Here is a 26,316-nt window from a genome sequence, read left to right on the forward strand (position 1 = left end):
GAAGTAATCACATGAAAAGCATGCCAGAATTTTTATTATTTCAAGGCTTTTAATAAAGGCCCTCACTCTAGTGAAAGTTAAGACAAAGATGCAGAATATGTTATCTTGCAAGAGAATTATTCATAGTGTTCTTTGACAAACTGTAATGTAAGACAATCTTATCTATGACAAAAAAGAATTTTAAAAATCTTTCTTACATATTTTGACTAGGAAAATGAGATTAAGGACACTTGTTTAATTTTCAAGTGTGCAACTCAACAAAATTCCTATAATCGAGAATAAATGGTATGACTCACCAAAAGCCTCATTAAGCCTCTGTCAAGAAGCAAACAGTAAGGATAGATGGTTTTCTACAGTCAGTCCCTGAATTTCCTGTGCTTCTCTTCCTGCCTGTTCCACTTGCCACTGACTGATATACCGCTGACCATTATATTTCAGAAACTGTAATCTTACTCTATGTTTATCTCTTCATTTTGCTTACATATTCCTTTTTATAATGCCAGATATCTCTCTTGAACCCTATTTCCCCTGTATTTTACCTTCCTAATAAAGTAATTGCTAGCTCCTATATACAAGCAACCCAAGATTGCCAAAGAAGAAATGCGAGATAGCTCATTTCTGCAAAAGATGTAACATGCAACGCTGAATTCAATAAGAAGTTATGAGCCTCAAAGAATAAGCTTCCATTACTGGTCACCACGGTCTATATATAAATCAGAAGCATTATGACTGAGTGAGAAACTTATCCTTGACTTATTGGTAGGCTATCTGACTAATTGGTATCCTTGAGGATTGTTATATCTTACAAAGAACATTTCTGGGATATGGACAGCTTGGTTTCATTCAATTTCACGCCACTTCAGCACATGATTAGATCAGATTTAAATGGATGGACTTTACCTATGACGGTTTGGAAGGACAAATCTAATTAACCTGATTGTTTTTCTATGTATTCTTTATCTTTTCTAAGTTCTGAGCTCTTATCGATTACCAGTAGCCACAATAAAACAGTTGGATAAAATACACCATGTATTTTTTGGCAATGATTGTAAACCTAGATTAATTTAATTAAATTATATGGGATAAAATAAAAAATAGAGGGATTAATTATATAAGCTGGAACCCTCTGAGCATTTGACTCATGTTTGGTGAATAAACACCAATGAGTAAATATATCCTGCCTAAATAAAAAAATAAAAAAATGCAACAGCATATCTTCAGAAGACATGTCAATCCACTGTGCTTAAACAATTCAACATAAAATGTTAAAAATATTTCCACATATCTCTATCACTTAATCACCCATCCAGTCTTCTTTCACTATGAATTTCTGAATGGGATCTCTCAAAGAATATAGAAAGTCACTGATTGCAGAGTTTATCTGCACCCCAACATATGTTTGAAAATTCAACATTGGCAGTACATGATAAAACATTGAGAAGAATTTATTTAATATAATAAATGAGACTAGTGGAACTTACACTGGCTAGGAAGCCATACGTGATTGAGTAAAAACTGTCAAAAATCAAAAGCTTCTCTCTGAAGCCTCTTCTAATCTTAGTAAGGATTTCTGTATACACCTGTAAAACACCTGCTTCCTAGGTACTTTTGTAATAGTCTAAAGAGTGCAGATAATACAGACAGACATGAGAAAAAAATCCAAGGACATATGTGGATGAAACCAGAGGCAGCTTTGGAGGTACAGAGAACAAAACCTGTGCAGTCCCCACATTTGTTCTAGTAGTGAGAAAAGTTTTGTATGTGAATAGGGTGGGATTTTGGGCTTTCTGACTGGTACAGTTACGTTGAGGGAAGAGATCTAGTCTTTGACTTGTGTTGACTTCAGATAAAAGCAGAAAACTTGTTGGTAGTTCACTATCAGTCAGCTTACATGGGTTGCAACCTTATTTACTTATCTGCAAAAATCTGCTTACAATGAATGAGTGGCAGAAATGTAACTCTGTTCATGAATATATCTGCTGAAAATGACTGGACCACAGATTATGGTGATATTGGTCTTTAGTTACTTGTGCAGTACCATGTCAAGTGCTACTGTTGCCAAACTTTGCAGTTTTTTTGATTGTTTCTGCTGAGGGTGGTAGTTCAGAAAGGGAATCTTTCTTTGCATATTTCTATGCATACATACAGCTAACATTCCTTACATCATGAATGGAAGTTTTCACTGTGGAAGTTCACAACTTTTGGGATTTGTTCTCCTTGCTCTGTCTTTTTATTGCCTTGTTGTAGTCCATGGTTAGCAGGGGAAGGGCAACCTTTTATCAATTAACCCAATACTTAGTTCACCATTGATCACTACATCTTCAGATATTTCTTCAGGCTTGCAAGAGGATGTCTGTCAATTTTTCCTGCAGCAGCATTCGCAGTCAGTCAGTACAGGCAGTTGAAAGCTCACATCTATAATTCACTGTATTTCCCCATTTGTTGATATGTTCTCTTGCTGCAGAATTCTAAAATCTTCCTTGCATTTATTAAAAGAACACTTGCCCATCTTTCTTTCCATACTTGAGTTTCAAGTATTTTTCATGCTCTTGGTGGGCTGGACATTACAAATAAAATACACAGGCAACACTGCTCCCTGATTCAACCACATGCCAAGCCTTGTGCCATATCTCCACTCTTAAAAAGATATATATAGAGAGTTATCATAGCTCTTTGTACCATCTTACCATCTTAAGATTACACTTGCAGCTTCTGTGTCACCCTTCCTAATAATGTAGGATATACCAAAATCCTGAAAATTACAAAATCACAGAAGGCAAATTGAAGGACTGTCTTCCTATTTTCCACATCTTCAAAAAGGTTGTGGTTTCTCTCTTTCACTGCTTTGGCAGGCGCTTAGTGATTAAAAGGCTAATCCTTCCTGGAAGGGTGAGTAAATGGAAACTCCAGCTGTGAGGGAAAAGAAAGAAGACCATGTTTGATATTGCTACAGATCATCAAGCAAAAATCACAAAGCAATCTAGTAGAGAGAGACAGAAGACTTCTGTTTCTTTTTCTGAAAAATGTAACAGGCATTGACCCAATGTCCTTTATTGTTTCTTGAAATTTGGGCAGCCAGCTTGAGATAACCACTAACAAGAACCAAATTGTTCATTACAACTTTGCATAAAAACTTATTTTAGCTTTGCGTTATACACTACTGATACAAATAATGGAGCTAGTTTGGCCATGAGGAACTGCAATCCTATCGACCTTGCAAGAATGTTCTCTCTTTTATTTGAAATAAATGAAAACTGTGTACAGATGTTAGCAACAGTACCTTCTTTCAAGTCCAACAGTACAAAATAGATAAACCGTCCTCTGAACCTCAAGTGCTCTGTGCTGCAAGGTGCTGAATGCCATCTAAACAATGATACACAAACTTCTGTTAAAATAATTGAGAAATGGGGCTGCTGAAGACCATAAAAGTTTGTATGCTGCTGGTTGTGATGCTATTAGAAAAACAGTACAAACTCCAACTTTAAAACAACCTATAAAGTTGTAATGCAAAGTATTAGTTCTATAAAATATTTATTATGGTTGTCCAAATTAATTTAATAACGATTATGCTCTATAAAATATTTCCATAGTGTCTGTAATGAGGTTCTCAGTAATTAATTTGAAACACCATAAAAGCCTCCCTCTTCTTCAGATATTCAAACAGCCTTCAAATTACATGTGGAGTTTTGTATATGATTGCATTTGGAAACACACAGTGACTCAAAGGAAAGTGGTAAAGGGGACTGAGGAACTGTGTGTGGATTCCCTTTCCAGCCCAGCTATGCCACTGCTTGTGTGTACACACACAAATCTCTATCCATTTGACCTAAAGACTCCGTGCAACATCTAACTCTTAGTGATGTTGTGAGCATTAGCAAACTTGCAGTGTCTGCAGAGTCTCAGTTTGAGCTAACCAATGCAAACCATTCATATTTTCTTAAATATAGGAATTATTTTACAGACATACCAAAATTCTTTATTATTATTATTATTTTTTTTCTCTGAGGCTTCAAATTGGGTTAGTGGAAGTAGGTGTATATGTTTGGGCCTGAAACGTCAAAATATATCTCCTAGCATCCATCATTTTTTAAGCTAAGAGAAAGCTTATCCTAGGTACCTTAAGTGGCAATAATTCTATATAGGCTTATAAATGCACTGGGGGGAAACAGAGAGATGTGTTAGTTATGATTTCAGATATGTCTATGCTGATCGTGTCAGACTGCCATGGAGAAGAAATGGGACTGGACTGCTAATGAGACAGATAAATCCTTGGCAATTACAACAGTACTCTTCTACATATCTGAACAATCAATCATCCGTGGAAGCAGAAGTAAGCAAACTGGTGCCTGGATAGTATGAAAGAATCCCCTACAACTGTCGGAAACCAAATCATTAATAACATGGGAATCAATTTCTGCTTCTCTTCTCTGCTCATTCAGCAATATCGTAGCAGAGAAGAATTGGGAAAGGGAGAAGCCAATAGCTGAAACTTAATTTTTGAAACTACAACTTAATGTCTTTTCTCAAGTTGAAGTGAACAGTGCTGTGGTCCAAATTGCTCAACAAGAAAGACAATATCGAACAAGAAGTAATGACAGACATAGAATGAAAGTGAGGGGGAAAGTCAGGAAAAGAAAAATTGGTACAAAACAAAGGGAACTTCTCAGCTGTAAAGACACAAGTGTGATATTTCCTGTTAAATTTCCTAATTCCTAATTAAGTTTGTTTGTTTGTTTGTTTGTTTTTTCAGTATGGCACTTTTTAAGCCATTAAATTTTAGGAATAAATAACAGAATAACATTCTATTTAAATTAAATTAAGGCCGATCTGTGAAAGACAATTTTTGCAAAAACAGAACATAAAATTTAGTGTTATGACACTAAAACGACACTAGACAGACGGCAAAACAGACTCCAGAAGTGAATGTTTTGTATGTGTGTACATTCAGTCATTCTTAAGTTACAATTGCTAAGGAATAAAGAAGCTTTCCTGACTACAACATGGGTTTGTCATCCTAGGCCAATTTAAGAAGCATATAATCTTGAAGACACATCAGAAGGTGTTTTTTTCCTTTGCCCTTTTTGACATTTAAGTTTTGTTGAGCTAAATTTCTGATGGTCTTCAATATGTATTTCCATTTTGTTGCTTTACCTAAATAAATCTGTGCATGTTAATGTTTTCCTTTATAACAGAGAAAATAATCTCATAACAGTTAATTTACAGGGGCCACCTTTCAAAGCTTTAATTTCAGTTTAACATAAGTGTGTGCTGGTATTCTAACTACACATTCGAGAACACCCAGTAGGCACACTGACTGTTTTAATTCTCAGTGCTGTTTACCCACAGAGTGTCCTCCACCTGCAGAAGAATGGTCCCCAAATAGCAGGTAGTTCTTGTGCCTGCTTTGCAGCCACTTTAGCATGAGATGAGTGGTTGCGAAACTAAATGAAAAATCAGGTTCTGCGTCTTCAATTTGAAACGTGTTAATTAGCCTAAAGTCTTAGCTTGCTTGTAATTGTTATGATATTAGAGTCCCCATCAGCTGACTCTTCCTTCACTCCTTCCCTGTCAATACATTTCATTACACATTCTCCTGATGCTTTCTCGAGCCTTTTCCAATCAATCTTCAAGTTTAATTATCAAAAACCAGAAATGAGGCTGATTGCGGATGTTGATTCCAACAGCCTCGGTCACAAAAAAATATGTCTTTTTGCTGCTAAAGAGTAATTAAAAGCATCTGGGAATGATTAGAAACTTGAGCAGGTGGCTTGTGTTTCTGGAATCCATGTCACCAGGAGGGGGAACCTGTGGCACATCCTTGGGAGAAAACCTGGAGTTAAAATCACAGGAGGCTATAGAGGCTAAAAGGCAAAGGCATAGGCATAGGCATTCTTGAGGTCCTTGCTGTGTCTTATTTTACTAGATGCCACTTCAACAGAGTAATACTTGATTCACAGACCTCTAACCAGGCACAGAATCGTGTTTGCGTGGCTGTCTGGCACAGATCAAGTAAAAAAAAAAAATCAATATTAAGACAAGGGACAGATTAATGAATGGAGCATTAATCCTTTCCAAGAACTTGCAAATGGGGTATGCTACGTGTTACAGAGTGAGTAGGAGACTTGTGCTTTGTGCTATCCAGCTCAGTCCTCACATCAGCGTTTCAGATATGCTTGTCCTTGATTAAAGCTCTTTAGCTTTAAAGATTAATGATTTTTGAAACTCACTTCAAAGCTGCTGCATTTTAATTTGGTACTGCTTGCAGCATGAATGTTGGGGTGCATACAGCTTTGAAGAAGCTCCCTTTTCGCCTTTTTACATGACAGGGAACCAATGACATCAAAACACACGGTTACAGCCTGAGGCAGTGTGACAGTTAATTTTCAGGTTGCATCACTGCTGTGCGATGTGACCCTGTTAGTAATGCAGGACTGGGGCATGTCCCGCCTAGGCTCTGCGGCCTCATGATTCCCATTTACATCACTAAGGCATAGCGCTGGGCTGCGTGTTAGTGCTGCATCTTGCTAAATGGATTTGAAAAGCCAGTTAGGCCCTCAGTGGGTAAAAGACTCCCTGGAGCAGCATTGCAGCGAGCATTAACGTTGTTGCTGTTTACCACTCCGCTGGGAGCTGATGGGGAGTGTGGTCTATATGGTGTGTGGTCTATTTAGAATCATGGAATCACTAAGGCTGGAAAAGACCTTTAAAACCATCACCCTACCACCACTATCACCAACTAAACCATGTCCCTAAGCACCACGCCCAACCTTTCCTTGAACACCCCCAGGAATGCTGATGCCACCACCTCCCTGGGCAGCCCATTCCAATGCCTGACTGCTCTTTCTGAGAAGAAATGTCTCCTCATTTCCAACCTGAACCTCCCCTGGTACAACTTGAGGCCATTCCCTCTATGGACCACACAGGGTGGAGAAACGAATGCCAGGCCTGGTGGGAACAGGGGGCTGAGGGAATGGCATGGCTGCGCTGTGTGACACAGGGACACGCAGGAGGCGAGACCCTTGAGCAGGAGGGTGAGAGGGAGAACCCACACACCCATCCCACGTTAGTGTGAGGCGATGAACGCCTGACGCTGTGCTGGTGTCACGGATGTGGGGATGTCACCGGATGTGGGGATGTCACTGTGCGGGCCTTAGCAGCTCGGTGCCGCCACCACCACCACGTAGCGTAGGCCTGTGGTGACATCTCGCCATGTTGTGCTTGGGGCACTGCCTGTGTCCGTGTGGGGACACCCGCCCCACCCAGCCCCACAGGGAGGCGCGGGGCGTGTTGGGGGGGGACAGATGGCGATGGCCACAGCCCCCCCACCTCATAGCAGTGCCTTGTGACGTCACGAGGCGGGCAGCGTGACGTCACGGGGCCTACATTCCCCGGCAGCCCGCTGGAAGTGACATCAGGCCGCATCCGGGGGAGGGCCGCGGCGGGACGGGCCGGGCGGCGTGCGGGGAGCGCTCGGCTGTGGCCATCGCGGTGGGTCCCCGGGCGGGCGGGCGGCGGCGGGGCCGGGGGCCGAGCCCTGAGCCCTGAGGGCCGCGTCTGAGGCGCTTCTCTCCCCGCAGGCGCGGCCATGGCGGACTCCACGCAGAACGGGCCCATGCAAGGCGGAGCCGGCGGCGGGGCCGTGGTAAGCAGCAGCCCCCGGCCTGGGCACAGCAGGCCGCGGGGCAGGCCCGGCCCCGGCCCCCTCGGTGGGCTGCCTCGGTGGGAGCGTGCTGGTGGCGTGCGGCTGCTCGGGGGCGGCCGGGTTTAAGCTCGTCTCGTGTGGAAGTGGCTGAGTGGTTGGTGTGCGAGGCGGTGCGGGGCGATAGCTGCAGCTGGGGTTAATTTGTGGTCGTCTGTCTAAAAGGGGCTGGCTTCCAAAGCTGGCTCACGTTTGGGAGGGGTTTCCTGGTGTGAATGGGGAGCTCCTGGCAAACTCAGGCACAAAGTGAAGCACGCAAAAGGTGGAAGCAATGATAGGCAAGCTGGGAGGAACACAGGTGGGGGAAAAAAAGGCGATGTCTTGACACTTTTTTTAGGCATGCAATTGCTTCAATATGCTATTTTTCATTAGGGCCCTTCTGGTACTGGGACCGTCTAAAGGCATGAAGAGGACTGTGGTTAGAAGAGCTTAACAAGAGAGCTTCTACATTATTGAGAGCTCTTGTTTTTTTTGAAGCCAGGATTATGTAGCTTAAAACGCTGCCATTGCTTCTGATGTAGTTATGCTAATTTTAAGTCGCCCCATCCTTTTTCCTCTCTGTAAGGAGGGTGGTGTTTCTAGGCCCAGTTGCATGAAGTACATATTTATAACGAGCCTTGGAGCAACAGATACAGGAGTCAGTCAGGCTTAAAGACCTTGCATGATAAGTTTTTGAAGTTGACTGCTCAGCGAGGTTGGTATGTATAGAAGCCATACCTCCATGGAAGATCTTAACACAGTATTCTGTTGTAGAATGCAAAGGAGCCTTTTGATTCTGAGGTGGCCTAATTATTTTTGATCTGGTTAGTAAAGTCATATAAATCAAATATCACACAGGATGAAAATAAGCCCTTTGCTTCAAGCTACGATTTGATTCAAGGTTGTTGAAAGAGTTGCAGCTTAACACTGAAGGAAGAGTGTTCAGTATATGCAAATATTAAAATCCCATCTTCTGTGGGAGTTGGTTTTCTTTATCATTTTGTTTTCTTCTAATGTAGCAATTTCTGATGGCTAACAAGCTGGATACAGCAATGTGGATTTCCCGCTTGTTCACGGTTTACTGCTCTGCTTTATTTGTCCTGCCTCTTCTAGGGTATGTACTTTAATATTGAAAAACAGTATTTAAAAATTTACGAAGTAACTGTGCTCCATTTGCATAGAGTGGTTTTCATGTAAGGATAAATTTATATTTAGTTTACTGGGTTGGTTTATAAGTACAGCTTTTGTTAAAGATCGGCTTAAAACACTTGTTGATGTGTTTAGAAAATGTGTTGAATTATAAAGTATTGGCCACGTTTTTTTTTTTTTGTGTAGTTAACAGAATTGAGTTGTTTTAGCTTTAGCATTGTCAGGAAGTCAGTATTATCAATTTTTGAGTTTATTTTCGTACTAGTTCTTATGTACGATAATAGAAGTACTTCAGGTATTGTGCAATTGTGATGCAATTCTCAAGGGTGAAAGACTTCTGAGCAGGGGCTTGGTTCTTATGGTAACATCTCCTCTGATGATTTGCAGGTTGCATGAAGCAGCAAGCTTTTATCAGCGTGCCTTGCTGGCAAATGCTCTTACTAGTGCTCTCCGACTACACCAAAGGCTCCCGCACTTTCAGCTTAGCAGGGCATTTCTGGCCCAGGCTTTGCTGGAGGACAGCTGCCACTACCTGTTGTACTCTCTGATCTTTGTGAATTCCTACCCTGTTACAAGTATCCTTTGCTTGTGTCATCCTGGTAATGTTTTTAAATATCTTAAAAACTGGATTCTTTTCATCACCTGTTCTATGATTTGGGAAAACTAATTTAAACTAGAATGTTTGCTTTTCATAGAACATACTCCATGTAAAATAGGAGAGGCTTATGTCATTGATCCAAATTCAGGTTAATCACCTCTGTAACTAGTGCACTAGGAGCCAGCAGTTTGACTTCTAGTATTTTCTTTTCCTGAGACAAGTTCAGTATATTTTATGACTAGTCTCACGTGATCCTTTAAGAGAAGTTGATAGCTTTCGTTTATTACCAGTACAGGGTTCATGTACAACTCTTTACTACAAGTAGGGCATGTAAAGATGCAATTTTTCCATAATAGGTCTTTCAGATACATTACTAGGCAGATGAAGTCTGCAAAAAGGACTTACTCCTGTGGCTCTTCAAAGCTGACATTTAAGAAGTAGCTCTTCTTTGTGCCGTTTTGTATGTGTACGCTTAATGTCCTACTCTGGCAGAGGAATGTCTGTGTTCTTGCTCTCTAAGATCTGAACTGCTGGCAGCTGCATGTTCTTTAGTGATGAAATGCATTTTACAGCCTCTGTTTATAAAAATGTGGTGATTACATAATATGATAGATTTTAAGTAGTAGCCTTACGTGTCTTTCATGTAGAAAGAATACAGTTCAATGGAAACGCACGGTGTATAATAATGGAAGTTGTACTTTCGCATATGTGCGTACACAGTGATTTTAAAGCTGATAAAAATGCATAGCAAAGAAAAGATGTAAGAAGAAAAAGGCACAGCTATAAATACAGTCTTAGACATAGACATGTCTTAATCAAGTATTACTCATTCCAACCAACCTCTTACAAAGAGCCATCACTTGTGTGTTAGCATAATATCGTGGTGAAATTATGCACTTCTGCAGCCTTTAATTTTCCTTATCGCTTGCTTCAGTGAGTATTTTCCCAGTTCTGCTATTCTCTTTGCTTCACGCTGCCACATACACAAAGAAGGTTCTTGATGTAAGTATGATATGATATATAATTAATACTGTTGGTGTGTTTGGGGCTTATAAGCAGGCTTGGGAGTTGTGGTTATGGTTTCCTTCAGCTATGTTAGAGGAGTTAGTGAAATTGCAGTATGGAATCTCAGCACAGAATTTGAAAAGTCTTCTGGTTTGTTTGTCTCCTGCTATGACTTGATAATAATATACTGGAGTTGATGCTAATTATTTTTCTTCAAATGGTTTTCTTTGAAGGAAGCAACTACTGTGTAACAGTGGAGTCTAAACTTCTGAATGTCTTTTCAGGGTAAACTATATGCTATGAAGTTGAATGTTCTGTATCAGTCGTAAAATACCAAACTTCAGGGTGAGGCTAGGAAGCTCAGTAGTAGTTGTCAGGTGAACCTACTGCTCAGTATTCAGTCTTCAACAGCTTTATATAACTCCAACCTCCAGTTTTCCTAACTAGGCCATATTGCTACCATAGGCACTTCATCCTAGCAGACAGAATAAGAACAAGGCTGGTGGCTAGCTCTATGTAGTTGAACCTAAAACGGGTGGATGAGGGATTTGCAATGCTTTATGTTTTTAATTGAACTTCATGCTGCTATGATTGCTGAGATTGTTAATGATTATCCTAATAGGGGTTCTATGCTGTCAGTGGTTTTCTTTGCAATACTAATCTCAATCCCTTTAAAGGATCTAGGCTTAAAATGCTGAAATGAGTCATAAATGGTAAATGTTAATATTTTGATTTCTTTTGCTAGAGAAGATCAGTATAACTTGTATGTTTTCTGGCACTTTTTTCTTCTTTAAAGGCACGAGGTTCAAATAGTCTGCCCTTTCTGAGAAATCTTTTAGAGAAACTGAATGCTAATCAGCAGAATATTCTAAAATTCATTGCTTGCAATGAAATTTTTCTGATGCCAGCGACAGTTTTTATGCTCTTCAGGTAAGAATCATCATAAATATTTTTAGAATTAAAAACTTTCTACACGAGTATATTTTGCAGTGAATTCTCTGTGGCTTACAAGGATCTCAGTTTGTGGTATATCTGATCAAGGCTTGAACTTAGTTTATTTGATTCTTTGGTGTTGCAGTTGATGCATTGTGAAATCAAACAGCACTCCATCTGATATAGATGGGCATGGAAAAAAAAAATTTCATAGCATGAGTGACATTGTTGGATTGAATCCCAGCTTTTCCACGTCTATAACTTAAGCTTACCTATGTAGTTCAGTAAGTATAATTTTGGTCAGTGTAATCGAATATTGATCTTTAGCCTCACTGAAGGTGTCTGTTTACTCTTATTTTTGGTTATTGGATCCCAGAAGTTTAAGTGGCGTAGAATTTCATTGTGCTAGAAGCATACAAGCAGTAGTGGGTTGTGTTTTCTCCCATGTTACTTCTCACCAGAGACCTTTGCCTCTTTCTAATTCATTATTTTTTGCCCACTGTGTCTATGTGCAGCCTTTTGAATTCATTTTAGGGCTCTTAAGATTGCAACTTCAGTAGGATTCCAACGTGTACAGAGATATAATGACCTGAAAATCACTGAAGTTTGAGTTACTGCCTTTTAATATTTGGAGAGGGATTAATGCCCTTTGTTCTATGCATGCCATAGCACAGTGAGAGCATTTGTCCTGAGTGGTCTCAAAGGCAGTAGAAGGGGGGCTTTATTTTCCTGGAAGTTGACAGAAACATAATTTGTCTGTGTCTTATGATATGTCAGCTGAACCCTTCAGTGCTTCAGCCCTGATGGATTCTATTTCACTTTAAGGCAACTTACCAACTGACAGATACTTGAATGTTTAGATACTGGATACAGAGAGTGCTTTACAATTTTTGGGAGATCTGTTTGGTTTTTTTTTTCCTCTATGGAGAATTTATCATGTGAAGTGTAGCTACTTGATAAGCTATGTAGTAGATACTGAAGCTTTTAAGAGATCATATACCAAATGTTAAAATAGTATAAAGGTTAAATGCAACTATAGTGAAAGTTTTTTCTTCAAACAGCTAAGCATATTAAATTGCTTGTAAATACTATACAGATGAAAAACTTCTCCCCTGCCCTCATAGCCAATTTCCCTTTTCACTTTATTTTTTGTATTCTGGCTAAAGATACTGTTCATATTTGAAGGAGCTAGCTACTGGTGCTGTGATGTAGTGTACAATTTGTCGCAGAATTTTAATATTACATTATATAAAGAAGCTTCAGTCAATTAAACTCAAGGTATTTCTGTATTTTGTGAATGGTTTGTAGTACTGTCACATGCATGGAACAGCAGCTTTGTGAGGTATAAAGACCTCATTTCAGAGTAACTAAAACAGTTTGATATGTTTAACTTTTATATCTCAAAACATAGTTTCCATTGTTTTCTGAATTCTTAAAAAAAAAAAAAGAGAGAGAGTATAAATATGGTCCAGACTCTAAAAGTGCTATGCTTAGGGCTGGAAGAGCTCACTGTAACAGGACTACTACTGTCAGTCAATGTCCATGCTTGTCCAGCATGAGTTTTCTTAATACTAGACTGGCCTCACTGTCACTTTGGTTAGTCTTAGTCACCAGAAGTGAGGTGGATAGAACATTTAAATATAAAACAAATGTGAAAACTGTAATACTTCCTTTCTATAAGTCTTTTGCCTTTGTAAAGGCATGGTTATGTGTGTATTTTGTTGTCAGATCTAGATTGTCTGAATAAATATGGCCCTAGCCTGGCTTTTTTGCGCTGAAATAGTTTTCTTGCTTTTATTATGGGAAATCCTGACCTTTTTAAAACCGGTATTAAGCTCTGCTTCTCTGTTCTCTTTCAGTGGTCAGGGGAGTCTGCTCCAGCCATTCATTTACTATAGGTTTCTAACATTACGCTACTCGTCTCGGCGAAATCCATACTGTCGGTAAGCATTAAATTGATTTTGGAAGTTAGTATTTAACGGGGTAGTGTTCAGGCATTCAGAAGTTTTTCTTTCTGTAATGGATGCATAACTCTTTAATAGTAAATGTGCAAATGGTAACTGTAGAATATAGAATATACCTTGGATAGCTTTAAAAAAAATAATGCCAAAACCCTACCACACCTGATTCAAGGTCGTGCTTATTTTATGTAGCTGAACTTTTCTGGAGTGTAGTACCATCGTGGAATAGGAGTTTTCAGAACATGCTTGCATAATTAAAACTGTGCTTTGGGAGAAGAAAGTTTGGAAGAAGAAAGTCTTTTTCATTGTTCTGCAACCACTTATCAGAAAGACATCCTTATTTTTAGATTCCATGCCTATCTAGGACTAACCATATGTGAGAACAGACGCTTACAAACTTGTTTGATATACATCAACTGAAGAAATAAAAGATCTTAAACATGTATGATCTAAAACGTTAATTACCTCCTTTAGATTTGTAAATTAGCTTTATTATAATTGAAATAAAGCCTTATTGATTAGCATTGGCTTGACCAGCTTCCATTGCTTTAAACTTTGAAACTCTAAATATATCTGTGAGGATTTGCTCAGGTCAGTGCTTTCTTGGGATTTTTCTCATGACGAGCTTTGCATAATGTAAGATTTCATGAACGTACTTTTCTAGTCTGATCACTGCCTGATTAGAAAAAGGCTTGATAAAGTACCAAGGAAGCAGCTTTGGCTGCTGTGGTATGCCAAGACAGGTCTGAGAATCATAAGCTTGATTGCCTCCTATTGCCTACTATTTTGTAAGAAATCAATTGTTCACTCTTATGTGTATTTTTTAACAAGTCTATGAACGTAAGTTATGCACTAAGAATAACTTCATAGAATCAGAGAATGTTTTGGCTTGTAAGAGACCTTTAAGGATCATCTTGTTCCAACCTCACTGCTGAGGCAGGGACACCTCCCACTAGACTAGGTTGCCCAAAGAAACTGTTCTCCCAGTTGTTTTGATGGTATGTCTGTAGTTTTAAGTGAGGATAGTATTATAAGTTTTATTTCTCAGGTCCGTCTCTTTAAGAGTTGGTTCTAGAGTGCAGTGTTCTTGCATTCTCGTGAGAAGCAGCACTAACACACCACTTCCATTGCCTCCCAAATTCTTACGGTACTTCTGAAAAAGCACCACTCTTCTCTCCTGCCTTCCCCCAGTGTGGCTGTTTTTTTTTTTTCCTTGAATGTGGGATTTTATTTTTCTGCTGTTTCCATGTCCTCCAATGGAAGTGGCTGAGTTAAAGTTGATTTAAAATCTTAATGTTTAAAGGACAAGAATTCTGAAGCTCTTGCAAGATGCTGCAACACTGAGTTGATGTTTAGAACTCGCTAACTAGCAGTGATGTGTTTTTTTTAAATTTATTTAGAAAATAAGTGATTGTAGTCACTTATTTAGATAAATTAGAGTTAGATTTAAGGTTTAGATTAGATTTAGTCATTTAGATGGTAGTTCTGGTGAATGCTATAGCATTTTAATACTATGTTTAAGTATGATTAAATCTCTTTGTTTCAGGACTCTGTTCACCGAGCTGAGAATTGTTGTTGAACACCTAATAATGAAGCCCTCATGCCCCGTTTTTGTAAGAAGACTATGTCTCAGCAGCATTTCCTTTATAAGCAGATTGGCACCAACTGCTGCATAGCCGAATTTCAGACACTCATCTATTGTGAACATTATGAGCAGCTGGCACTTCTGCTGATGATTATAAATTCCTGGTTTTACACTGATCTTACTCCAGGCTGTATAAAAATGTGTATATGCTTTTCTTGGAGATAATATAAAATTTAGCATATCAAAAGCAAGTCATGGAAACTTAAAATTACTGTGCTATATTGCTAATTGGTGTGTGTGGGGGGGAAGTAGCTGCATTATATCTAAAACATGACCAGTCTTACAGAGTTGTTTTCTAGAAGTCATGAGTTGTTGGACATTGATTAAAAATTTTTAAGTCTGTGCTTCGTAGTTTTATGTTGACTGGAAGCATCGCTACATACAGTAGGACGTCTCCAGTAGGTAGCACTGGTGCACATACCTATGCAGTACACTTTGGACAGTATTCTTCTGCTTACTAAATGTATCTGTAGAATTACTTTGTCTAAATTACTATATTTGGTGTAAAAATATGGCCCACTTTGAATTTAACGAAACGAATTAAAGACCATCATGCTGGCATAGTTAACACTCTTTCTGAAGGAGAGCCTATTTCTGTTAATGTTACTTAAAGATAACCCTTCCAAGCTTTTACCTTGTGGTACTTTTGCATTAGGTTGTTGGGAGAAATCTCAAGACTCTGACCATGGAAAACTCAGCTATCTTGTCATAACAAGATGTTTTACCAAGCCAAATTGCTGACCTGGAGGCTTTTCAGACAAAGATGTAATGCTTAAACTTTTAACCATCTCTTAAGTGAACTAATCAATGTAAATGTAGTAACTTTTGGAGAATCATTGCGGATGTGTTCTTGTGTCTACACAAATGTGAGACTGTGGTAATTCAAGCATGTCTACTCTTTAGAAAATTAATCTGTAGCTAGCTTTATATAAATTGTTCTTCCAGTTTCTGAGACTCATCATGATGGGAAATTTGCATAAAGGATTGCACCTATTCAGGCAGCTATTGAAACAAATGGCTGTGGGATTTTTTTGGCCTAAATCCATTTTATGATGCTGCCTTCAGATCAGTCATAAGTACAGAAGTGAATATTAAATTGAGTGCTGATTATGCATTCACCCAACAGCTGGAAGGTAGGTCATGGAAAAAGAATATTATCTGTCCAAATACAATGCCCTTCCATAAATCCAAGGCAAAGTATTTGCCTAATCTTCTGTAGCTTATGTTAATATTCTAATTACATACAATTAAATGGGATTCATTGGCCTTTTGTAAAAATAGTAAAGTACTGTGCTTCACTATTCTCCCTTGGTCGGAGGAGTCTTACATGAAACACTTCTGCAAACAGTCTTGATGCAAGGTATTTTTCTGTAACTATTGAGTTATCTTTTGTGATGTGGATATCGTTCAGCCTTTTCAGTTGTATTACTGTGCTAGTTCAGAGACGTGTATTTATACCCTTATATCATTTTTTGCTCAACCTCTTGGTACTGATAAAGACCTGTTTTTTGGTAATTGAATATGATACTCTTTGAATTTTCATCTTGCTCTCTGAACATGATTAGCTATTTATAGAACACTTGCATACTGCAGAAGCAATTGCATGCAGTACTGCTCTACAGCTGCTAAGACTTGCAACAAGTTTCACTATATGTATATCCTGTAACTTGAGGATTTTATAAAAACTAAAATTTCTACTACAAATAAAGGAGTGTTAAATGTAATTTGCTATGCTCTTCAAGCTTATTTTCTGTTTAACAGAACATGTTGATACTTGAACCTGGAAGTTGAGCAGAATGCAGTCCCGTGCGTATGTGGGCATGTTCTTATTCCCGCCTGGGCTCCTGACATGAGACATAGTCAGCATCTTGTGCACCTCTAAATCATTTTATCGGAAATTTTTGACTTCTAAAATGCAAAACTTTGACACTTTATTTCAAAACTTAACCTATGAATAAGCACTGTAGTAATGGTATCAGAGCAGAAATCTAAACCTATTTCTGACCATTTCAAGTCTTCAGCACTTTCTAGAGCCTCTTTCATGTTACATAATATGTTTGGGTGGTGACATCAGGTTCCGTTCAGCCCTCTGCTGATTTCTAAATTGGTTGTCTAAGATGGTCCCCCATACTGGGGATGGAAGGCAAATAAATGCTTTGTTAATTTCTCTAAGGAGAGTGACATGTTTCATCTGAGCCAGTTCTTGTGGTCTAAGACTGCTGTTACAAGTGTGGTCTACTGTTCCTTTAACTCTATGCAATTATTATTAAATTAGTGTAAATTGGATATGATGTATTGCAACTGTAACTGAAGGATGTTAAGTCAGATCCAACTCTGAATAGGCAAGGATGTTTAAAAGGAATAAGTGAATGAGATTGCAGTAAGTAGAGAGTTGGAAGACAGTGTCATGAAGTAAGAGTTTAAATGTAGATATGGAATCTTTTGTGCAGTTTTTCTTTAAGTGGTACTAAAAATGGATTGAGGAGGAATATTTTCATAAATGGAAGCTAATTTGTCTGGTATTATATTCTTGGCTTTGCCAAGAGCTGCTTGACAAAATTGAGGCCTGGATTTTGCTTGTGGCCTGTTAAAACTTACCTGACTGATGTGCCACAAAAATATGGAACAATGGGATAAGAAGAACTTCAAAGCAAAATAAATTGGGTGACTGACTTGCACTCTGCATCAACTTCGATTTTATTTACTGTAGCCTTATGCTGCCTAAGTGATAAGACCAAGTTTATTCAATGCTAGCAAAAACATGCTGTCCTTGTGCCTGTTTCGTTATAACTGTGACTGTTTCTGTACTAACAACTAAATTAGCACATGAAATGCTGGTTATGTCCTGACAGCTCGAGCAGCTTGAGATTTTTTTTGTGTTGCTTTGCTGTGAACAGCTAGCTGTAATGCGAAGGCTGTAACAGAAGTCACAGAAATTTTCCAACTGACTGTAAAATGTTTGTGTCCCCCAAATACAAAGCAGAAGAATTTTTGTCCTAGTGAAAGGTTGCCTACCTGATACAGTAATTGTTTCCACTAGTATAAATCACACCGGTCATTGTTTTTATCGTCTTAAGATTTCATGAGTCAATAAGTCGGATAAGTCTGTGGGCGGACCCACCTTTTGCTGCACACAAGCCTGCTGTAGAAGTGATATTCCAGCATAACGCTTGTCTGTTCTCACCTGTAGATAAATAAAGCATCAGGACCAATTGGGGCTGTTGGGAGCAGCTATTGTCAGTTGAAATTCCTTACAAAGTAATCCCCTAGTGCATCCATCCTTTCCTTTATTGTCTTTTAATTTTAATCTTTCATCATCATCTTTGTGCTGTCAGTCTTATGTTTTGTTCCATTCATAATAGAAATGCTAACTGTTCCATGATGGATGTTCAAAGGGAGCAATATTTGTCAATATTTTAAGTTCCATGTTAATGAACTTTATTATAGTCATGAACCAGTATTTGTTCTGATGTTTTTTGAGCTGCTAACTGTGTTGGACCTTTTTATCGTTAGGCACCTTGCAACATTAGCTGTACAGATCCCTTGTTAATAAGTAAGTAGTGTTCTTGCCCATTTTACAGACAGGAACTGAGATGTGGGAGGAAAGTTCACTTGCCTGAGGCAATACAAGAGCTCTGGCAGAGCAGGGGGAAAAAAAAAAGTTGGATAAGCACTGGGGAGACTGACTTGTTTCTGTATCATGTATGACTTGGTCCTGTTTCCAAAAGGTACCATACCTTGCAGGGCTCGGATTAAGGGTGGTAAAGACGATTGAACTAGAACAGCTTCTATTGTCAAAAATTGCTTCCTATGTGCAAGAGCTAGGTTTGGCCCTGGTGTCTTCCTTCTTCTGCTGAGGGAAGAAATATGTGACAGAATGAGATCACAAGTACTTTTCTGTGCCAGATATTAATGGGGTATGCTGATCTGTTGCAGTTGTCTATAACTTTTAATTGCTGCAGTGTACGTATTTGTGGCTAAAATTATTTATATAAAAATAGATCGGTATCTTTGTAATGTAACTTTTAACAGGGTGTAAGTTTCTTTAAAAAAAAAAAAATCACAGGAAAAATCAGGCCTTGAGTTTTAAATCATCTTTTAAGGATAGATCCTTAAGCAGTCCTTTATTGCAAAGATGCATTATCAGTATGGATAATGTAATTGAATTTAATCTTAAACGTGGATTCAAAAATAACCTTTTTATAAACTGTCAACATTACTTATTAACTTTTCTGCAAAAGCTATGTCTGTGATAATAGCAGATATTGTACAGGTAAGGGAGTTTCATTGCTTAGTTTGGTGCCATCCAGATGGCACAAACTTTTAAAATGAATTGAAAAAATCATCTTTTACTTGTATTCAAGGACTGAGGCACAAAATGCTAATGTAAGGCTCAGAGGGGAAATATAGTTCTCCTGCATATTTGAGAAAATGTGAAGCCCTTTCAAGAAAATCTAATAAACATAATAATAGCAGGCTGCTGACACTAAGGAAAAAGCACCTCATTCGCTCTTTCTTTTATGCAGCGATTTACTGGTCCCTACTGATTTTCAAATTGGATCACTGCAGTAAATTATCCATGCCAGTACCTGTGAAAGAAAGCACTGGGATCCATATTTGTTTAGTGCTGTGCTTAAATCAGCAAGAATGATGGATTTGATGGTATGAAATTGGAAATACCAAGGGCTTTTCCTCAGTGAATGAGCAAGTAACTCCATTTATAATTTATTGTGACCCTTTTTCACTGTATATGCTTTGTATGTCAAATATTTATTTCAAAACAAATTAAATTGTTTTCTGTATTGATACAGCTATGGTTTTGTTGATGTTGTTGAAATCAAATTGTATAGTTTTTTTCTGGATTTAAAATACTACCAATGTTACATTGCAAAACTGCATTTGTAGTTTTAGTTTAGATTTCTGTGTTTGAGATCCTGACCAAAAGCTTTACATGCCAAATGTTTTAGGTGTGTTGGGTGTTTTGTTTTGTTTAGAACAGAGCAGGATGTAGTGAGTTTCTGCAGTTTATTTAATTTTCTGGAGAAAAATGTCAAGCTGCGTATCAAAATGAAAAGCTGATCCCTGTTTTTTCAGTCACTAGAACCATTCTGCTTTACACTTGTTATATGTAACACCAACTTCTGTGAAAACTTACCTGTGTGCTCAGTTTACTGCTATATTTCAGTGCAGGTGTTAGAGCAACTTAACTGTATGTTTGTGTTTTGGCAGGAGTCCTGTCTTGTTCTGTGAATCTTCAGATAGATTACTTGTGTGATATAATCATAGACACATAGCTAAATAAGAGCAACTGCTGATCTGAAATCCGGTCTCAGCTAACACTTGATTACTTGGAATTTTTATCTGTTGAATAATATCTTCTGTAAAAAGTAAGCAAAATCATGAGCCAATATAGTTAAAAATGTGACTGTTACCCTCTTGTGGGTTAGACTTAGCTCATTTGTGATGGCATGTTAAACAGCTGACTTCTGTTCAACCCCAGCTCAGATCATATGGGTTTTATTTTATCTAGGCTAGTTCTGGAGAAACACCAGTGTAGGTTATATTCTAAGGAGTCACAAAAGACCTTGCTTTTAAAAGAGAACAATGGTTAATGGGAGTGCATCACCCTTTATCCAGAGTTCCCTGTGCTTGACCCTGATACCTTGCTTGTGAGGCAAGTGTTAGAGCAGTCCAGATTCCTACCTGGGAAGAGGAAACTGGTTTCCCTGAGAATAAGTGAGGATCGTGGTATTTTTAATTTGTGATGTGTGTTTCTATGAATCTGCACATTGGTGCAGAAGTGAACATCAAGAGCTTGTTGGACGAAGATGGTGCATCAGTTGGTCAAGATATTTCGTAGGAAAATCAAGCTGAAAATGAGAGATGATGATGGTGTAGGCTAAGTTACCAATAAGGGTTAAAGCAATGTCAACTCTAGTTTTCATGAAGCTAGGAGGAGAAGAGAAAAGAATGGGGAGAAAAATGAAAACAGGGAAGAACTCAGTTCTGTATAATAGAGGTATGGAAGTCCTGTGGAGTGCTCTAGCTCTCACAAATCCTAAATTACCATTCATGGTTTTATGACATTGGTATCCTCCGGACAGTACTTAAGTTTTCTAGCTGTAGATGGGCTAATTCTGTATTGAAATACCATTGGAATAGCATCTTCAGATTGCCATGTTGTACGAGAGCAGGCAGGCCGATCTTGGTCTACTTAAAATGGAAAAAGCTGCTGTGGGGTTGTGTTCCTGTCCATTGTGTTTGAGGCTCCTGTAGTGGAAAAGCAGAGAAATAAAGTTTTACTGTGGCCTATATTACTGCTGGGCTTCTTTGCTTTTTTAAGCTTTTCTATTTTCTTGTTGCTTTGTTACCTTTTTATATTGGTGATGTAGACGAAGATGATCTATGTGCACATCCAAGGGTTTTTGTCCTGGTATATGTTTGCTTCAGTGTGCAAAGACAGGTACAGAGCAGATACACTTTAACATTTCTGAATTTGCATTATTTAGATTCACATATTTTGTCTAGAAAATCTGACCAAACTGTGTTTTGAAATGTTTGCCTGTCGCAGTCATTTTCAACATAATTTCTTTCCACTATAGCAGCTTAAGCTAGGGTCTGACCAAAGCTGTCATTAGCTAGGGCGTAGCAGTTTTTTGTAATAGCACGTGGGAATCTGAAGTTGACTTAAAACACACTTCTGAATTCTAGTGTGTCCATGGGCATTATAACACTGCTGGAAGTGTATAATACAGAGAAAATTTGAAAGCTTAGATAGTATAGTTATAGCTTCAAGCATCAGTTTAGCATGCATTTCTGAAGTGTCTGGTGGTTCTACTCACACTTCTAATTCTTTCATTTTTTACCATCGCTCTTTGCAGCCAAACAGCTTGCTTACCTCTGCCCCGATGTTTATGTGCTGCAGATTGATGTCGTGTATGTATACTTACAGCAGCAGATAAGTAACTTAATAAATAAAACATGTAGTATTTTTATCTTTGTTTCTCATTTAAATATGTTCATGCACTTTGCTGTTTGATTAAAAATAGCCTCTGCCAGTCTTCTCTTTGCAGAACATTACACCTTTGTAAGGGAAATATTTCTGTAAAGATACTTGCTCTGTGTAGGAGTTCTAATGTCTTTGGACATTCAAAAGCATTAGACAAGCTGTCTTCATATTCCTTAAACCAATTTTTTTCTTAAAATTTTTTGGGGGGCAAAAGAGCCATTTTGCTTTTAAGCTGGTGTTTGATTTGTTCATGCAAGATTGCATGACGTGCAGTAACAGGAGACTAGGGCTGATGATACTGGAAGCTTTCTCCTGTCTTGTGTTCCTATGCACGTCTGCATATAACTATTCAGATAAGAGTAGCTACTTCAACAGAGTGAGTATTATATACCTAGCACTGTTTGTTTTGTAATTTTAAACTAATTTTCTGCTTTAGGATGGAGGTAAGTTCTCTTCCAGAATGGCTGGAAATTTTACCTGACTGATTCGCTCAGCTGAAGTGCAATGGAATTGTTCTTTCGTGTGCTAACTTTATTCCAAACAACTGACCTCTAGTGGCTGCCTTGCATCTGTGAAGCAAAACACGTTAATGTGCACCTCAGGTCTATTGGCTACACTAAAACTTTTTCCTCCTGTTTCTCAAGAATGTTATTTTCATGAGTCATTGCACTTTGGTTTCACAAGTTTCTGCTTTCCTTATGCGTTAGAAAGGAAATCAAAGGAAAAATGAACTTATGGTTATGACTTTTTAACTAATCAGTCACAAGCCAAAATGTTTGACACAATTGTTAGGAAGCTAAAAGGCCCTATGATCTGAGAGCATCCCATAATATTCTAAGATTCTAAAACCTTTACTGTCAAATCCTTGCAGACATAAAGCACAGTAATTACATTAAGCAGTAAGGAATGGGGATTCTGCTAGTCTATTGCTTCTTTACAATCGGAGTCTTACCTACGTGTGTAGGTGTGGGATTATTGATACAGGAACAGTGATCTTCCCACCCCCATTTTCTCAGATGCACTCAGTGCACACTTCTGGATATACTTGGCATGGTTATAGGTGCACAGCTGTCTGAATCTTTCCCTTTTCCCTGATTTGATTATAGCTGCGTGCACTCCAGTGTAAGTCCCACTGATTCTTGTTTAGGCATGCAAGTGACCCCATTCACCAGTGGGAGAGCAAGTTCTTTAGAAGTGTAATACTTTCCGTTATAAAAACTATATTTAAAGAGTATCAAAAGAAGTGTCTGTGTTGGCATGTTAAATTCTTGGTTTTTAATGCAAATCCACCTATTATCATTTACTACAACCCCTCCTCTGGAAGATCTGATCCAGGCTCACTCCTGGTGAGCCCCACTCTCTGACAGGGCCCTGAGGGCCTGACCAGGGTGGGAGTGCACTGCTGCCCAGTTCTCCAATGTGTACCAACAACAGTGGCAATGGAGGGTTCGCAAACGATGGAGAAGCACCTGTGCTGTCCTGATGTTTTGTGCACTAAGTAGAGGACCAAATGATACATCTGCCTCCATGCTTGCTGTCAGTCTCCATCCCTTATCTCATCTTTCTCCTATTTTGGTATTCCTTCCTTTCTTTCCCTGCCCTATCTCCTGTTGCTTTCTGCTCTCCTTTCTTCTGGAACTCCGTTTCCACCCCCACCCTACTCTTCCTGTACTCCCGTTTCCACCAGTTGTGCAGTACTGACTCCCACTTTGCCTCCCAGAAAATCAGGCCTGTGCCACCTGGAGGCCCAAGGAAATGAGGAGGAGGTCATCCTGTGGTGTGAGGGGACCGAGAGCCTCTCCAGCAGCAGGATGACCCAGGAGCAGCGTTAGGGACCTCTCGATTGTTGCTGGGTGCAAAAAGACTGGTGATTGCAGCTGGATGAAGTTCAAGAAGCTGACTGCTGGTGTTTAGGTGAATGAACCGCATGTGAATAATTACAAACTCCTGTCCGCATGCAGGAAACTAAAAATACTTACTTCTAGTTTATTTTGATCTTTGACCTAGTGGCAATGAAATACTTACAGACCTGGAGTAGTACAGGACTTGGAGTGGAGTTGTAGATTTGTCATGTTCTGCTTCAGAAGAGCCATTTCCCCCACGCACCGACCTGCCACAAAATATATATATTTTTTGATTAATTTAAATATGTTACCCAGAGAACTTAAAGGCTGTCTGGGATCACTGGATCGACCCCTTTCTGTATTCATACATTAAAAAACAAAAACAAAAAAAAAAACCAACAAAACACACACACAAAAACCTATCAGTACACAATTGGTGTTAACAAAATATGAGTAGGATCATAAGGTACAAAATCAAAACAGTCTCTTCCTTTTAAAAACACTGCCTGTGTGTTTTTCATTTAACATATCAATGTTATGGGAATACCACTGCTATTTCTTAAACTATATAAAGTCCTTACCTCAGCTCTTGTGGCTGTTCTGAGGTCATGCAAATCCCCTCCACTGTACTTGAAATTGTTAATGAATTTCGGAGTCAGAAATATTCCAACTGGCTTTGTTGCATCACTTCTCAAATAAAGAACGCTAAAATCCTTCTCTGTATATTAGACTTCACCAAATCACAGACTATTTTTTTTTTTGCTAAGCAGTAACATTGGAGAATTTCAGCACAAGGTCACATTGTAGCTTCAGTAATTCAGTCACTTATCAACTTCTTTTAAACGAACAGGAATGCAGAAGAAACAGTTTCCCAAGGTCTGTATTTCGGTTCAGTTATCTGCCTTTATTTAAAGTTGCTTACAGCTAAATTTTGCAAGCTTCTTGTTGGGTTCTAAATCTTAAAAGGGTTGTACTACGTAGTCCCTGTACTTTGTGAATGACTTTGTAATGCTGTAAAGCAACTTAAAATCTTTAGAAGTCTTTACTGAAAAGGTAATGTGCTTTGTTCAACATGGTTCTAATATTATTGTGTGTTTTCTTAAACTGGCCTGACTTCACAGCATAAGGGCTTAAAATAGCTACTGAATAACTTATTCTCTGTGGAAACCTTAGGATGCAATTCCGACTATACTGAAAGAAAATGTTGCCCCCCCCCGTGAGAACCACTATCTCACCCATTCACTGTGGCTGTATCTAATATTTTGTCATAGGTAAAAACTTGTTTAATACAGTTTAGATGTATGAAAACATGTAAACAGTTCCCTATCATTTGGAGGTACATTCATCAGTATAGGTTCACTTGGAGCCCTTGATCATGTAAATTCCGGTAAATACCAGTAATATCTATTGTCTATGCTATTCTAGCTTTGTTATTTTCCTTCCTGATCCATATTCATAACAACAAAAACATACAAGGTAAATTCAGTTGGATAAAAGAATATGAAATAGTTTACTAATCCTATTTGTTCCTGGATAGGAAACTTAAAAAAAAAAAAATTAACCTCATTTTTTTCCCTGTTAGGCTCTTGCCAAAATAACAAGCAGCCAGCAAAACATACATTGGTTGAATGTGGCTTACTGACTAAATTGGTGAATTGACTCCACCTTTGTAACTTTACAACTTGCAGTTAATTTAGTATTTAACTCAATTGCTGTACAGCTGGTAGGTAATGATACAGCATCAGTTGCTCCCGATTCACCTGGTATGGCTGTGATTGGGCTACTGGGAAGATGGGTGTTAAGTTAATTATTTCATGAAGTATTTTACTTCAATCTGCCTCCACTGAGTTCATAGGAAAACGTACATTGGCAATACCAATCACTTTTTGACTGTTAAAGAAGTTACGTGCCAGTAAATTTAGTTGAAAATCTAATTGGGTATGTTAAAGACAGGCATCATAATAATTCTCCTAAGTGGTCAAATGCTTTGTGGATTATCGGATACATTAATTATCAAAACTCCCTGCCAAGCCAACTGCCTCCTGGTGAGTTTCCATGTTCCTCCCAGCGTGCAAATGAAGACAAGGAAGCTGGAGACAGTTTGTCAGAGTCATGTAAACGATTACCTAAGCTATCCTGGAAAATCTTCAAGTTGCCGGAACGCTTTTTATGAGAGTGTGTAATGTGGTGCCGGTGAGACTAATTATATGCTTACATTAAGAAGATTCACGGCTCTGGAGCCAAACTCCGGCTGAGAGCAGCAGCAGGAGGTGGCGCAGGCAGACACCGTCATCACCTGCCGGCCGGCCAGCCGCTGGGCCCTCTCTTTGGGGAAAGAAGCGGGTTTTTTATTAGATTGTGCTTTATTAGCACCGACACGGGGGGTGTGTTTTAAGGCAGAGCTAGGGGTAGAGATGAGCGTTTTCGCATAGAAATCCTGCAAACCTAACGTAGAAATCTTGCAAACTTCACACGGAAATCCTGTAAAGAGCTT

The 26,316-nt window shown here is 38.8% G+C and overlaps 1 protein-coding gene and 2 long non-coding RNA genes across 4 annotated transcripts; 1 reads left to right on the forward strand and 2 right to left on the reverse strand.

Moving 5' to 3' along the window:
- Positions 1–992: 992 nt before the first annotated feature.
- Positions 993–7,259, reverse strand: LOC106048056 (uncharacterized). Its single transcript, XR_010831025.1, has 3 exons — positions 7,123–7,259; positions 3,281–3,363; positions 993–2,910 (listed from the first exon to the last, which is right to left on the reverse strand). It is a non-coding gene; the product is annotated as an uncharacterized lncRNA (long non-coding RNA).
- Positions 7,260–7,365: 106 nt separating this feature from the next.
- On the forward strand, positions 7,366–16,693 carry TMEM33 (transmembrane protein 33). Of its 2 annotated transcripts, XM_048072874.2 has the most exons (8): positions 7,366–7,488; positions 7,578–7,642; positions 8,698–8,792; positions 9,215–9,402; positions 10,360–10,427; positions 11,227–11,360; positions 13,223–13,306; positions 14,871–16,693. In XM_048072874.2, exons 2-8 carry the CDS (start codon positions 7,586–7,588, stop codon positions 14,998–15,000), a joined length of 756 nt encoding a protein of 251 aa, XP_047928831.1. In that variant the 5' UTR covers positions 7,366–7,488; positions 7,578–7,585; the 3' UTR covers positions 15,001–16,693. The 2 variants fall into 2 exon arrangements, with proteins under 2 accessions (XP_047928831.1, XP_013055300.2); XM_013199846.3 differs by lacking the exons at positions 7,366–7,488; positions 7,578–7,642 and adding an exon at positions 7,726–7,997.
- Positions 16,694–21,062: 4,369 nt separating this feature from the next.
- Positions 21,063–25,025, reverse strand: LOC106048060 (uncharacterized). The gene is made up of 3 exons (XR_001214053.3): positions 24,404–25,025; positions 24,008–24,088; positions 21,063–21,239 (listed from the first exon to the last, which is right to left on the reverse strand). It is a non-coding gene; the product is annotated as an uncharacterized lncRNA (long non-coding RNA).
- Between the last annotated feature and the right edge of the window lie 1,291 nt (positions 25,026–26,316).

This window comes from Anser cygnoides, chromosome 4 (assembly GCF_040182565.1).
Source record: "Anser cygnoides isolate HZ-2024a breed goose chromosome 4, Taihu_goose_T2T_genome, whole genome shotgun sequence".
Taxonomy (NCBI): Eukaryota; Metazoa; Chordata; class Aves; order Anseriformes; family Anatidae; genus Anser; species Anser cygnoides.